This window comes from Uranotaenia lowii, chromosome 3, assembly GCF_029784155.1.
Source record: "Uranotaenia lowii strain MFRU-FL chromosome 3, ASM2978415v1, whole genome shotgun sequence".
Classification (NCBI taxonomy): Eukaryota; Metazoa; Arthropoda; class Insecta; order Diptera; family Culicidae; genus Uranotaenia; species Uranotaenia lowii.
In genome coordinates this window covers 59685927-59702419 of record NC_073693.1, presented here as the reverse complement: position 1 = coordinate 59702419, position 16493 = coordinate 59685927, and the positions used below count along the sequence as shown (strand labels likewise).

Genomic DNA, 16493 nt, shown 5'->3' with positions numbered 1-16493 from the left:
ATTTTTGTCATTTTTGTCATTTTTGTCATTTTTGTCATTTTTGTCATTTTTGTCATTTTTGTCATTTTTGTCATTTTTGTCATTTTTGTCATTTTTGTCATTTTTGTCATTTTTGTCATTTTTGTCATTTTTGTCATTTTTGTCATTTTTGTCATTTTTGTCATTTTTGTCATTTTTGTCATTTTTGTCATTTTTGTCATTTTTGTCATTTTTGTCATTTTTGTCATTTTTGTCATTTTTGTCATTTTTGTCATTTTTGTCATTTTTGTCATTTTTGTCATTTTTGTCATTTTTGTCATTTTTGTCATTTTTGTCATTTTTGTCATTTTTGTCATTTTTGTCATTTTTGTCATTTTTGTCATTTTTGTCATTTTTGTCATTTTTGTCATTTTTGTCATTTTTGTCATTTTTGTCATTTTTGTCATTTTTGTCATTTTTGTCATTTTTGTCATTTTTGTCATTTTTGTCATTTTTGTCATTTTTGTCATTTTTGTCATTTTTGTCATTTTTGTCATTTTTGTCATTTTTGTCATTTTTGTCATTTTTTTCATTTTTGTAATTTTTGTAATTTTTGTCATTTTTGTGTTTTTTGTGTTTTTTGTGTTTTTTGTCATTTTTGTCATTTTTGTCATTTTTGTCATTTTTGTCATTTTTGTCATTTTTGTCATTTTTGTCATTTTTGTCATTTATGTCATTTTTGTCATTTTTGTCATTTTTGTCATTTTTGTCATTTTTGTCATTTTTGTCATTTTTGTCATTTTTGTCATTTTTGTCATTTTTGTCATTTTTGTCATTTTTGTCATTTTTGTCATTTTTGTCATTTTTGTCATTTTTGTCATTTTTGTCATTTTTGTCATTTTTGTCATTTTTGTCATTTTTGTCATTTTTGTCATTTTTGTCATTTTTGTCATTTTTGTCATTTTTGTCATTTTTGTCATTTTTGTCATTTTTGTCATTTTTGTCATTTTTGTCATTTTTGTCATTTTTGTCATTTTTGTCATTTTTGTCATTTTTGTCATTTTTGTCATTTTTGTCATTTTTGTCATTTTTGTCATTTTTGTCATTTTTGTCATTTTTGTCATTTTTGTCATTTTTGTCATTTTTGTCATTTTTGTCATTTTTGTCATTTTTGTCATTTTTGTCATTTTTGTCATTTTTGTCATTTTTGTCATTTTTGTCATTTTTGTCATTTTTGTCATTTTTGTCATTTTTGTCATTTTTGTCATTTTTGTCATTTTTGTCATTTTTGTCATTTTTGTCATTTTTGTCATTTTTGTCATTTTTGTCATTTTTGTCATTTTTGTCATTTTTGTCATTTTTGTCATTTTTGTCATTTTTGTCATTTTTGTAAAAAAAAAACTTCATAAAAATTAAAATTGATAACTTTTTTTATTCGTTGATTTTTTTTTTCTAAGACATCGCAGTCATTTCGGTATTTATCTTTTTTCTACAGTTAAAAGTGCCTATTAAAAACTAGTTAACAACACTTTTGTCTTGTTTTTTACTTTTGCTTTGCCTATCTGGTAATTTTAGTTGTTTTGCCTTTCCTACTTTGGTTGAAGGACGACCGATAATACATTCTCATTTCGTTGAGTATTGATCACACTGTTTTACAGAGAAAATCATCACATGAAATTCAAGATGATTGATTATGAAATGCATAAATTGATAATTTTTAAAGTAAGGTTTTCTGGAGAAATACGATGAAAGTAATAGTAGAACAGCTTAAACATAGGATAGATTTATCGGGACTTGAGTGTTTGGACTAGACAGTGAATAGTAGATAATGAACTTAAGCAGTACGGAATATTTCAATTTTTTTCGCGAGGAATACTTAATTGCACCTGTAATCGTTTCGAATATCGACACAGCAATTTCGATAGGCAGTTGCACGATTTCTTCGCCATCACTCTGGTTCGGAGTCGCACGTGCAGTTGTCTATTTGTGTTATTTCTACACCTTAACTAGGAATGGTAACTTTAGAAGAACAGTCCTTCTAACAGTAGGGTCATCGCAGCATGATCGATCGCTCTCTAATGATGGTAGTATTCTTCGCCACCCTCTTCGCCTCCGTAGGATGCCGACGCTCCTTCGCTTCCACCGTAGGTCTGCCCGTGATGGCCACCGTACGAGGCAGCTTCATCGTGATTGTGATGAACTTCGTGAGCGTGGGCTCGGGCCGATTGTTCGTGCGCTTCCTGGGCCAGCTTGGCCAGTTCCTCCTCGTGCAGTGGCTTTCCATCGATCAACACTTCAGCTTGGAATCCGGAGTGCTTGTTGGCCGAGTACTTGACGACTCGCAGCTTGCCGTCGGGTTGCTGGACTCGGTACTCACCGTGCACTTCATCTTCGTGGCGATGTTCCTTGCGGTTCTGGGACACTTTGCTCTTGGGATCCTCGACTCCGTACTCGAACTGGTAGTCGGGCTTGGCGACGTAGTCGATCTTGTGCCCGTGGCCGTGCTTGTCTTCGACGTGGATTTCATGGGCCGGACCACTTACCGGGCCGCTGAATTTGGCGTACGAGAAGCCCACCTCGTGATGCTCCTCGGGCTCCTGGTGCTGCTGATGATAGTGATGGTGGTCCTCATCGCTTCCGTACTGAGCAGCGGCCAGGGCCAGCAAAGCTGTCCAGGTGATAGTCTGCCAATGAAAAAAATAAGCTTGATGTTAGAAAAGTTTAGATATCCATTACGTCGGTTTGCGGTTTTAAAAATGATCTTCACCACACCCAGAGGACGTCGAAGGGTCGATTGTACCGAAATCTGGTATATGAAAGATTTTCAAACTATGGATAGTTTCAAATACAGTTATGAATCCTCGACGTACGGAAAATTGTTTATAAGGTTTAAGTTAATTCTTGTTTCTAGAATACAATGCAAATATATGGTAACGTTCCACTGAGCTTGCATTTTGCAATCATTGAAAAAAAATTAGTCGACATTAATAATTTTATTCACTTTCAATCAAAAAACTGATGACCAAAAAACCTAAAGACTTTCTTCAATGTTACTTAATTTTAGCGGCCTTATCGGAGAAAAGTGACGTCCTTTTAAGTAAGAACATCTTAAGGGTATGAAATTTTAAAGTTAGAAGAAATGGAAGATTATTCAGAAGCATTAGAGCCGATAAAATTAAGTAACAAACTTAAATTACACCGTATTAATCTCTTCATACAAATTAAAACAATTTTTAAATATACATATGTAGTGTTAATATAGTTGAAAATTTTACTTTTAATATTTACACATTAAACATTTTTAATCAATTTACAAAACTAATTTAAGCCTTATTCATAAAAATAATCGTATTGCTCATCTCAAATTTTGAAAAAAAAAACCAGGATTCGCGAAATTGGCGTCTTGTAATCAAGAATAGAGATCTTGCAATGATCTGTGGCGAACAATGTCCAGGTGCTGACAAAATACACAAGATTTCCAAATAAAGTAGCTTTATGCAGCTCAATTACACTGACTAAGGTAATTTAACGATAGGTCTAATGATTGAAAAGATTGAACAAAAAGATATGGTTTTATTAGTTTGGTCGAATTGCACTTTCTGGTTTGAAAATTACACATATTTCAATCTAATATTTAAACAACGATCTGAAACTTTTAGTCACTAAATGAGGTATTGGAAACAGATTTTTACACAACAATCTAGTCCGTTATATTTCCAAAGATTTTCGTTTGTGTTTAAAGCTAAATTTTTAGCTGAAATGACCCAATTTTTCACCAAAATTTTCTACTAAAAATTCAGGGAATATCCGGGCAAACATTAACAAAACCCAAGTGTTATTCAATAAAAACCTAGAAGAATGACATTTTTTTTTCTTAATCGATACACTTCAGCTGATTTGAATTGTATTTTAGGCTTCCAATAAATCATACATGTTTATTTCGTTAAAATTTGCTTAAAAAAAATTCGTTTTCAGGAGCAAGAATAAAAAATTATATGGACACAATATGAGTTTCTTTTGGTTGAAATTAATAAATGAAGTGAAAATATCCGGGCAAAATCCGGGCATTCTTTTACGAAATCCAGACTAACGAGCCAGACAGACTAAGCTTATCATCAATTGTGTATTAAATATCCGTGCAAATCCGGACTAAACCTGGTAATCTGGCAAGCTTACTCTACAAGACCATATTTTATGTTAAATTTGATGTTTTTTGGAAGCTATCAGAAAATCAAGTGAATTTAGCTTTATTTCTAATACTATGATTTTGATGAATTAATCTATCTATCATCTACAGCTTTGTTGATATCCCCTTTGGTAGTTCTAAAGTCAATCAGGTTTCAGTAAAATTCATCGATAAATGATGAATCAACAATCCTATATCAAGAAAAAATCAAAACTTTTTTAGAAGATTGCCGCTTTTAAAGATTTTCTTTCGATGATATTTCCAACTTTTCGGCAAAGTTGCCACCAGAGTTGAAATCAATCACAATAGAAAGCTGAAATTTTATAATTTCGCAAACGAATTAGCATATAAGGTGCCATGGTATTGTAAAAAATGAATGAATCTTAAATTGCCTTTTTTTCATCCAAAATAATCTATAAAAACGGAAAAAGGCAGTTTTTCATTCACAGGCCCTGACATATTTCATGAACATGAACAAAATGAGCTTATTACAAAACAAAATTGTAGGGATGAGACGAGGGATATGCAGAAAATAAATAAAGTTTTAGTATGAATAAAATAAAATAAAATTTCAATTCGGCAACACTGAAGAAAAACAAAATAAAATAAATTTTTATGGCAACGTTTTATATTTTGACAAGACTACATAGCAAATTTTTGCCTCGATTTCCAGCAAAAAAAGTTGCTGGAAACGTCCAGCAATCCTTATTTTGAGGGAAACCAGCACACATTCTCCGTCTTGCTAACTTTTCCAGCACTTGATCTGCATTGCTGAAAACCAGCAATTGAGCTGTCAAAATTGGAACTTGTGTTAGTTTTGAAGGTGAAATTGTTTTCGCCCTAATGAATTTTTAGGTAAGTTGATTAAGCAAATACTTTAAATATGAATTGCAAAACATAACGGAAGAAATTTTCTTTTTTCTAGTTCTGTAAATTTGATGACGACTGAAAACACCCTTTAAAAACCGAACATTTGTAGGTTTCCAGAAAATCATTATTTTTTAGATTGCTGGTTTTCCAGCAATTGAGTGTGCTCATCGTTTCCAGCAATTCATATTGATGAAAATTTTGCTGCAAATTTAGCGGGACAAAAACCAGCAAAACTTTAGGGGAGAATGAGGATACTTGATCCCTGGGGATACTTGATTCCTTAGCTATATCTCGAAACTGGAATGTCTTACAAAGATCAAATGTTCTTGAAAAATGTGTCAAAATGAGCAAAATAACAATGCTAGTAGTTTAAAAAACTTTAACAAATTAATTGTTTGAGTAATTGAACTTTGTTTGAAAAATTTCACAAAATGTAACTTGAAGATCTTTTTTCATCACTTTAAAATGTTCCTTACATAGGAAAATTATGAGAAAAATATTTGTTCCAATGTATCAATCGTTCGAGCGTAAAATGAACTTCATAATGCCATATTTTCAAAGCAATGGAAAGTTTTCTAAAATGTTGATTATGGGTACAATTGATCCCCTAGAGTTGGGTACAATTGATTCCCCTTCCAAACGGCATATTTTTCTTCTGAATTGATCGTTATGATTGTTGATTACGAAATAACTAATATTTATCCAAAAACTAATATTTATCAAACAATTGTCTGAAGAAAAGAGCAAAAATAATTAATTTTCTCTTAATTATAAAAAAGCGCCTTTAAGTATGCAATGTTATTAGCGTTGAGACCAAGTTATAGAACTTTCTTCTTATGTTAATTGTGAAATGAGAACAAACATGACCAAAATAGTCAATTAACATTCTATCTTGAGGTTTTGTTTGATTTTTTTACAAGGATTAGGGCTTCCTTAACAAATCGTCAAGTCTCCTTCAATAGGGGATCAAGTCTCCCCTAACTTCAGAAAAATCGCAATTTTTTTACTCCCACGAAAATGCTTCTAGTTCATCAACAGGTTCAAGTATCGATCTAATTTTTGGAGCATAGAAACTTGAAGTTACAAGCTGTCAGAAAATGTCAAAGACGGCGAGTTGCTAAATTTTTCCAGAAAGATATGGTGAAAATAAGAAATGGGGATCAAGTATCCCCACTTTCCTACTGGTTTTCAGCAATTTGCTGTATATTGCTATTCGAGCGACAGTCGTGTCTGAGTGAATCTCTGAATTGAGATTCGTAAGAATCTTAATATCACGACAATGGTTGGTTGGAGCGCAGATTTTTAAGGCTGTTGCTATGATTGTTTGTTTATGGTTCGGCCACCGGTAAAAATGCGGATTGACTGAAGGAGCGCAAATTTTTAGTGGAGAGCTACGAAAAAGATTGGGTCACCCACCGGTTAAAACACGAATTGGCTCAAGGAGCGCAGATTTTCAAGTCTGGAAAAGCACAGGTGGGGAAGGCTGAGGCTTTTTTGTATTTTTTCGGCTCTGGTAAACAAAGACAGAAGAAGCAATTTTAATTCATTTTGTTTCCAGCTTGAACAGTGAACTGTTAAACCAAATCAGCTCTTGAGTGTCAATATGACGCTATTGAAAGTTGGGGTGCTTGTAACTTCATTCGGGAGCATTCAAATAAATCAATTTCTTCTGGACCCCTCAATGAATTGAAATCTTTAATTTTACATCATTATTTTTTGATAAACGCATCCTGAAAACCCAGGAAAAAAACTCCCTAGTTAGACTCCTTGCTTAAAATCGCTATATCTTTCTTGTTTCTCAACCGATTTTTATAGTTAATTTAAAGTAATGGAAACCTCGTGAAATATGTGTTTCTTTCACCTACAACAACTTCAGATCGGCTTGGGCATGCTCACAAAATTTCTTACTTAGTGTCCAAAAACGCTGATTTTAGAAGCTACGTGTTGCACACAAGAATTTTTTTTTAATTTTTTTGAGATCAGGACCACAAAACATGTAAGAAAGTGGTGTGAAAAATGTACTTTTCAATCAATGAACAGTTAAAATTGTTTAAGTCACACCAGATGAATTTTGAAAAGAGAATTGAAAAGTTTGGCGTAATTTGGCACATTTTGACATTTTCGGATTGTCAAAATACGAAACATAGAATTTTTTGCAAATTTTCAAAGGTGGCTGTTTTTCAAACTTTTTGTTAATTTGCAATTTTTTCAGATTTTCTTGCACTGAAATATAACTTTGCACTAGATTTGGAGAAAATTAACTCAAAATTTCCGCAATAAATTTATACTCATTAGATAGCCAATTTCATACCGATTCTTGTGGCGCTGTGATACTTTACAAACATATATTTATATCGTGAAGTTTTGAATACTATGAGTTTTGTAAAATTCAGTTGAGAAATAAGAAAGATATATTGCTTTTAGTCAGGACACTCCAGGGATTGTAATGGATAAAAATGTCAGGGACAGTTGAGGGTTAACTGAATAACACGATGTCAAATTTGACAGAGTGTAAATTTATTGCGGGAAAATCTTTTAACTTTTTGCCAAAAAAAAATCATTTCTGTCATCCCACTTTGCTTCGAATTTTCAACAAAATTTTCAAAAATAATAAATAAAATTTTTAGATAACAAACAGAAAATCAGCTTCCAGCTTCTTGAATAGGTGCCTATTTTAAAATAAACTGCTCTGCTGTAAGTGACTTGTAATAAATAGCCTTTTGTAAATTAAATTTAAAAAAAATCAAGTATGAAGTCAAGCCACGGTGCTTTTATGGAAGATGTTTAAAAGAAAAAATACAGTAACTCTAATTTTTTCAGAAATGAAAAATTTAGCCTTTTCTGAATCATTTTCAGGCAAAATTAAAATATTTGGTCGGTGAGTCCTCATACGTTTTGTTTTTTTGAAGATTTGTAGTCCATATTTAGAAATTATTACCTGTTAATTTATTCCAATGCAATGGAATAGTAACTTTTTGCATGGAAAATTTTTATTTTTACTGAAATATTTTGTCATTCTGAAACAATAAAAAAATTCAACGCCTGGAAAGATAAGTGATTTGGACTTCCTGAAAAACTTATTTTATATTTTATATTATAAATTTTATTATTTTAAATTTTATTATTTGGAATATCCTTTTTATTATTGGTGTTATCCAAATGTAACATGAATTGAAATTTTCATGTGTGTATCTTGGAGAACTAATTCTGGTTAAAAAAATGTTATGATACATGAATAAGAACAGTCCAACACCATTTGATTGGTTTCCAACAAAATACTGAAAATATTTCATTTTTTTTAAAATGTTCTTTGCAATATTTCCACAATATTTGCAGGCTCTGATGCATATGGGTACGCACTTTTGAAAACAAAAATTTAATTTTTGATGATGTCACTCGTTTACGGCATTTTTAAAATAAATTTAAAGATAAATATTAGATTTAAACATATCTAAGAAGACCAGTTTTCAATAAAATTTTGTTAAAAGTTAAAGTACTTGCACTGAAATCAGCTTATCTTCCGCTACATATCATCTATTTTAAATTTCTTTTTCTCATACTGATGATGAATAAATTTTCTATTAATCATTTGAACTTCACTTTTGCTTAAGAATTGAAGTACTGATGATATTTTCGTATTCATGATCAAAAAAACGATGAAAACCGTTTTTTTTTTTTTTTTTTTTTTTTTTTTTTTTTTTTTTTTTTTATTTGATGTCTTTGACTATGTTGTCATACAGACCATGAGTATCTTAAATTAGGTTATATAGTTGGCTTAAAATTAGGTTACATCACGAATCAAACATTTAAATTTTGCTTTGGATACATTGAAGTCGAACAAATAAGAAACATCATTAAACACTAGGCAGCATCGTTGGAGTGGATGATTTTGGCCGAATACTGTCCTGCTTCTTGGTAGCCAGAAAAGAGTCTGGTAACGAAGTTGTCGAGTTGGAGCGTGTAGGTTCAAAGAGTAAAGCAGTTGCGGACAATCAATAGCATTCGTAATGATGTCATAGACAAACATTCGTTGTAGATAAATTCTCCTTCGGCTCAGCGACGTCAACGATAATAGACCACATCTATCGGAGTACGGTGGCAATCGAACGGGATCTCGCCAAGGCAGATGACGCAATGCGAAACGAAGAAATCTTTTCTGGACCCTCTCAATTCTGTCTATGTGAACGGAATGATAAGGTGTCCAAACTGGTGCGGCGTATTCCAAGACACTGCGTACGAGCGAGCAGAACACAGTCTTTAGAGCATAAGGGTCTTTAAAACTCGAAGTATTTCTGCGCAGGAAACCGAACAAAGCGAAAGCCTTTGCTGTAGTTGTTGCCATATGCTGAGCGAAAGAGAGTTTTTGATCGAATGTTACTCCAAGATCTTTTATCACGGTTGTTCTTTCTAGTGTAGTGTCGCGGAACGAGTAGTCGAAGGTAACTGAAGCTCTGGTTCTAAAAAAGCTTATGCATTTACACTTTTCAGCATTCACTTTCATTCCATTTGTTTCACACCAGAGCAATAACCTTTCTATATCCTCTTGAAGCGCTGCGCAATCCACAATTGAATCGATTACTCTGTAGAATTTCAGGTCATCAGCATATAGAAGCTTAGACGACTTAAGACAGGTTGCCAAGTCATTTACAAAAAGCACAAAGATAAGCGGGCCTAAATGACTTCCTTGTGGGACTCCAGACGGCATATCGAACACTGAGGAATGTGTTCCACGGATGTTTATGAATCCTTGGCGATTTATCAGGTACGAGTGCAGCCACCTGGTTGCCCATGTAGGAAAACCATAGCGCTCTAGTTTCATCACTGCAATGCTGTGGGGTACTGTGTCGAAGGCCTTGGCGAAGTCGATATATACTGAATCCACTTGAAGTTTTTTGTCGGTTGCGGTGGAAAAACACATTCAGAAATCGATCGGTTAAATATCATACTGAGCGGTGTGGCAAGAGAAGCAGCGAGTTTTGATGCCAACGACGATGGAATTCCATCCGGACCGGGCCCTTTCGACGGGTCTAGGTTACTTAAAACATTGAAAATCTCCTGGGCAGTTAAATTAGGCTGTGGCAGTCTAATGTCATAGTTTGGTAGAGCATCAAAGTAGATATCAGAACAGTTTGGAGATTGAAAACTATACACGCTGCTAAAGAACTCGGCATACAAATCAGCGGACTCTTTAACAGTTTCCGACGTGCGGTCACGAAACGATACAGACGACGGTACGGTGTTGGTAAGACGGCGACTTTTAACATATCTCCAGAATGTAGAAGGATCTTGTTTTACGTTGCGTTCAATTTTTAAGATGTATAGTTCAAAGGCGGTATTACGAAGAGCTTCATAGTCGGCTTCTAGTCTCGATAAGTAGGCTTTGGTTTGATCCGTCTTATCTTGGAAGTAGCGTTTTCGCGCTTTACGAACTAAATTACGGCTTCTTCTTAGCTCGGAGTTCCACCAAGGGAGCTTATAAGGCTGATGACGGTTGAATCTTCTAGGTGGCGTGTGTTGGCGTAATGTATCCCAGAGACGTTCGTAGAATGCCGATACTGCTGCATCGACAGATAAGTTTATAAAAGCTGATTGCCAGTCAATCTCTCCTATTGCTTCTTCAACACGCTCGATGTCACAATTCCCAAAGTTCAGATTATGTCCGAGGGCGCTGCTGGTGTCCATACGCTCGTCGCAAGTATATTCGAGAAGTAAAACAGAAGGATGGTGATGTCGGTCAGTTTTTAAAATTGGATTCGGTGGGTGTATTATTTCAGCTTTTTCGGGTCTGTTTACAAAGATTAGATCCAGCATTCTACCGCTAGTATTAACGAGTGAGCACATTTGCGACAGCCCGGAGGCTATTGTTGATTCGATGACAGCGAGCTCCTGCTCAGTGGAAGCATTCACTGGCAGGAACCCATTTGAATCCTCGTCAAAATTCCATTGCAAATTTGGCAAGTTGTAATCTCCAGCTACAGCAATAATGTCTTGACTAGCGGCGATATTCATAATATAGTCGAGAGCAGTCATGTGAGATACGTACAGAGCAGTTTCGCTGTTAGGTCTCAAGTACACACAACACAAGTAGACATAGTGACATTGATTTTTGAGTCGAACAACAACTTGTTCAAGACGATCACAATCAGGTACTGTGACAGAGGTTGCATCGATGCCGTGTCGTACAGCTATCAATACGCCTCCGCCACGTCCAAAATGACTAGTACTGGAGTTTCTATCACAGCGGTAAATATTATGGGTCGAGGCCAATTCGGAGTTGGCTATATCGTCTTTCAACCACGTCTCTGTTACCATGACGATGTCATATTCGCATGAAGACAAAGCTAATGAGAAATCGTTGGTTTTGGTGCGCATACCACCTGCGTTTTGGTAGTACACAGTTAGCTGCTGGGATTTTTGATTCGGCGCAGTATTACAGTTGTGTGAAGAGGGGCAAATCGATGTTGTGGACGGAGCTGGTGGTGGAAATTGAGATGTGGTTGCGGGTCGAATTTCGTGATATTGTAGATTATCGTCATTGATTGGACCAATTAAATTGGAGTTGCGAAAGGAGTCGGCTGTTTTGGGTTGAACTCTAAACGAGGCAGCTTCGGGTTGGGAAAAAAAGGTTCGGAGGTATTATCGACAAACAATTGTAGAAGTTATGATTGTTTTACTGTAACATAAATGCTTCATTATGGTTCTATTTAATAAAAAAGAGACCTTCAGTGTACAGTAGAATAATTAAAATAAATAAGGAATGACATAAATATGATGAATTCGACGCGCTGCAGTCTAGTTTGCTATCGATAATCTGCAATTCACTTTTGCCAACAATACTGATAATTTTCGTACATGTAAGATCGACAAAAACATTGAAATGCATTTTTTAGAAAAATTCCGAATTTATCACAGTTTTAGACTAGATTCATCCATTAAATAAATTTATTTCCAAAAAACTGTAAAATTTTATTTAAAACAATGAATTTAAGAGATGATTTAAATAATATAGTGGGTTGGAAATCGTGGAAGCTAAGATTATTTAATCTCAACAGTAATGCTAGCTCTTTGAATAAAATGGAAGAATCACAGAGTGCAGCAGGGTTACAAAACTTGGGCTGGAAAATAATAAAAATAAAAAGGTTAAAGCAAACTCCAGGCTTATTATGATAATTGTATCAAAAGACAGAAACAAGCAAAATTTAAGCTAGATTGAACTGCTGTAGCGATTTGCATTGAATCTGAAGTGCGATTGGAATTTTGAGACATTTAACTAAGGAGAAGTATAAAAACGGATTTCTCATCAAAGATGTCTTTTAACGTATCGTTAACTTTCCAAAAGTCATTATCGTAATATTTTTTTCAAAGCTTTAATTAAGGCAAACGTTTCTACTCCTGAGCGCATTACGAGAAGAGTTATCATAAAAAAGTTATAGCGGTTCCTAGTTTTACTAATTCACTAATTTTATTAATCATTGAGCTTTTTTTCAATAAAATTTCCTCCAGTGTTCCACAATCAAAAAATCTAAAAATTATGGATTCAAATGGTTTCATATTATTTTAGATAATTCTAATAATTTCAGATAATTTGACCCTCTCAGACTACTGACAGGATTTGCCAGCCAATTTTTAATTATTTTTTTTAGAATACGAAGATACTTTTTAAGCATTTTTTATGTTAAACAGCTTTGTAACTAGTTTAAAAAAATTTGAAAGTTTTTCAAAGTTTCTAATAACATTGTTGAGTTTAATTTAAAGCTATTAAAAGTTAAAACTAAGAAAATTTGCTTCTCATAAATTATAAAACACTAAAAATATGTTTATTTTTTAAAGATTTCAAATAGAAAATTTTCAAAAAAAAATTTTGTATGGGGGGTCACCGACAAAATATTTTAATTTTCGGTGAAAATGAACCGGAAGAAGCTCTACTTTCTACCCATGCAAAAATTAGAGTTACTGTATTTTTTTTCTTTAAGTCCTTCTACGAAACACACCGTGAAGCGTTTTTAAGATAGATTTTTGTAGCGGCCCACCACACTCCCTCACATTAAAAGGCTCAATTGAGGCCCCTTGTAATGGACGCTACTGTTCTCAGCACGTCTGGCAGCAAAACCAATTATTCATTCTGGCTGAATCATGATATTTTCTAATAAAAAATCATTATAAAGTTAGTTTGATTTTAAAGCTCATTGATTATAAGTTAATTGTACTAGTTAAATACTCAAAGTTAGTATTCCAGATGGCTTGATTTTATTCGGGCTTATTCCAATATTCAATGTAAAATTCAGAAAAGGTATGGTCCAACAAGATAAGCCGGGAATCGTTGAAAAAGGCTGTTTTTTGCCGGATTCATCCACATTATTTGCAATAAATAACGAAAAACTTTAGTTAATTTATTAAGATTTTTGATTTTTGCGTTCAAAGGCAATCTGGAAGGCTTAGTGTAAAGGCGCATTACACTCCTTCAAATTCAAAGGTTTAAATCGTATAGCAAATAAAAGACAAACTCAATTCAGAATCTTTAATTTTTACAAAGAAACAAAATCACAAATATAAACTTTGATAAAAAAAAAATTGAAAAGAAAACTCATAGGACTGTCACAGATAACAGACGTACAAGCTAGCCCACGAAACTTATGTAAAAGTTCCAACGACTGTTTTGAACCAATTTTTGTTCTTTGGCTTGGCCACCAGATGTCTCCCATCATACCAAAGGGAACTGTCAAAACTAAACTAGGAAATATTGATCAGTTTTGAACAGGTCGTATGAACTCTTTGGTTTGTTTCAAGAAAATCGCTGTTGAAGTTTCGTAATATGTACTTTCGTCACGTTGCATAATCGAAAAATATCTAAAAAGTTAATCGCCATTTTCTTCAAGCTAGAAGAACTAAATTTTGAACAATGGGTTGCAAAAGTTATACTTGTAAGTAACCCGCTTTGTGATTTCAAGAACAAGTTCTGATGGGTGAGACTGATCGTCAAGAATGTTCCTAATAGACTGGATATAGTCGATCTCTGACGATAACCGCTCAAGAAGTGCATAAACTTGTTCCAAAACTGTTAGTTATTTTGAATGCATCACTAGTGCAAAAATAAGGGAAACTAAGTCCAGTCAAAAGAAACTGTTATTGGAATTACCTAGCAATAAATTGAACCCGTCTCTTTAAGAGTGGCGTTAGTTAAAAACTGGGCATATGAAAATTTTATCTGTAATTTTTGAACGGCGCAATAGATGGCACTGTTTCAAGTCAAATTTCAACGTATTGTTTGGATGTCAGCATTTGAAATTTTACACAATTCTTTGAAGCATTTTTGTTCGAGCTTGTACGTCTGTTCTCTGTAGGACTGTAATGCATTTAAAATAAAGTTCCATATGACATAGATAGGTATTATTGAAAAATAATTCCTAAAGTAATTTTATATCAAGACTAAGAGTACTAAACAATAAGAAAAGTATTATAACAATTCGAAAAAAGTCTACTGTTTAATTGGAATCCAAATTTGGGAGCCCAACGATCAATGTTTCGAATTTTCATGAAGTTTGAGTATTAAAACAATTGTAATTGGCAAAAATCAATTAAAACTTGTTATAGAAACGAAATTGAAATTTGATTGATTCAAGTTCCGAAATTCTAATCCTTAATTTAAAAAAAAACTTAGAACTTTGATTTAAAAAAAGTTCCTAGTCTGGATTCTCAAATTAAAATGTATAATAATCTTGAAAAATATGTTTTTTAAAGCTTTTGACCTATAGCTTTTGGCGTTATTGACTTATTAAGATCAAATTAGGTTTTTTGTGAGGTATTAAGTCTAGTTAATTTAGTCGATTTGTCCAAAAATCACAGCCTTCCTTGAAAATGCTTATAATTTCTGACAACTTTGATGCTTTGAGCTGATTCAATAATACATTTATCCACCGATGTATTAATGAAAAATTTGACTAGAAGGTATCCCGAATCTAGTTGAAGAATTCTTACATAAAAACATCCACGTAAGTTGAGCAAAGTCTAATCAAATATATTATCTGAAGTTTTATATGAATGATATTATCTCAGCATTTTAAGTTCAATGATTTAAGGTGGATATGAGTAGTCAACTAAGCTACGCTGCTTAGCTTAGCTTAGCTTAGTTGGCTACTCATATCCACCTTAAATCAATGAACTTAATTCTTACATAAAAACATCCCATTTTTGCTTTGCTTTGTTGTATTACATTTTACAACCAACGTATTTTTTTAACAATATTTTAGTTTTTTTTTTTTTTTTTTTGGAAATTTTCATAAACTTTTAAGCACATAGTAAAGGACTCATTCGTTCAGCAAGGGCAGCAAACCATAACTATCCCATAAGGAAGAGCGCAGTAATTTCAAGAGCCTCCTTACGTAGATTTCCTTCAACAGTCGAAAGAAAATAGTTGCATAATGTATGCATTTAGTTCCACCTTGGGTAATCGACGCATCAATCTCGACAAATAACTCATTTTCGCGATGCCGGGAAAATAACAAACAAATAGTAGGACACCATCACAGAAGAGACCGACACAATGCAATGCAACAGGTAGGTAATTTCGATGAATTCGCTTTGCGAGAGCCCCATCGCCATCATCGTTTGTCTGCGGGTTTCCTTATTGAGAGACCACACCGTAACACATAATCATCATCGTTGTAGATTCATGGATATCAGTTGCGCCTGAAAAAGCGCGCCCGCCAAGCGATCCTATTTATCCGAAACCCCTCAATCATGGCGCCACTTTCTTCGTCGACACGTGCTTACTTGGCCACCATACACTGTTACTGTAAATTAATCTTCCAACGTGTGCCGTAACGGCCATTTATCAATCACGGCCATTTGTGATCCACTAGCCTCCCAAGGTCCCAATTTTCAATTGTCCACTTCAACAAACACGTGTTTTTTTTCAATTACTCCACTCTTCCATATATATTTTTTAAATTAATTTTCCCTTTCGCCCAAATTTCACTCACTTTGAACAGGAACGCCATCTTGCTTCAAATTTTCCACACAAACGCTGGCTGAAGGGCTTCCACGAAGCTGACTATTGTTTCTCTATCGATGGAAAATGCTCAACTGTGCCGGTGGATCCGGCGGGCAACAATTTTTATAACCCCCCGAAAAAAAGAAACAGCAAACAACAGAAACCAACCGTCGACAGCGTCATCCCCCCGGCAAGAGTTTTTCGCCGCCTTGCATCGATTCGAGTAGGGCACAAAAAGCCACAACGACAAAAACAACAATGGCGGGTGTGACTGGTGGCGCCTCCCGGTGGCAACCGGTGGAAAACTCAGTTCATTCATTCAATCACGGTGGATATGGTGTGTGGAAAGAAAATTGCGGATGATGATCGCGTCTCAAATCGCTTCTTCTTCGCTAGCGGGTGTGGTGGAAAACGGAAAGGGTCGTCGACGAAATGATGCGTGGAAAAATGGAACGATTTCGGGCGCGATGCATAGAGCGAGTGAGCCGC

At 34.2% G+C, this 16493-nt stretch overlaps 1 protein-coding gene across 1 annotated transcript; it reads right to left on the bottom strand.

Moving 5' to 3' along the window:
- Window positions 1-1398: 1398 nt before the first annotated feature.
- On the bottom strand, window positions 1399-16093 carry LOC129756598 (cuticle protein 19-like). The gene is made up of 2 exons (XM_055753507.1): window positions 15994-16093; window positions 1399-2642 (listed from the first exon to the last, which is right to left on the bottom strand). Exons 1-2 carry the CDS (start codon window positions 16009-16011, stop codon window positions 2034-2036), a joined length of 627 nt encoding a protein of 208 aa, XP_055609482.1. The 5' UTR covers window positions 16012-16093; the 3' UTR covers window positions 1399-2033.
- Between the last annotated feature and the right edge of the window lie 400 nt (window positions 16094-16493).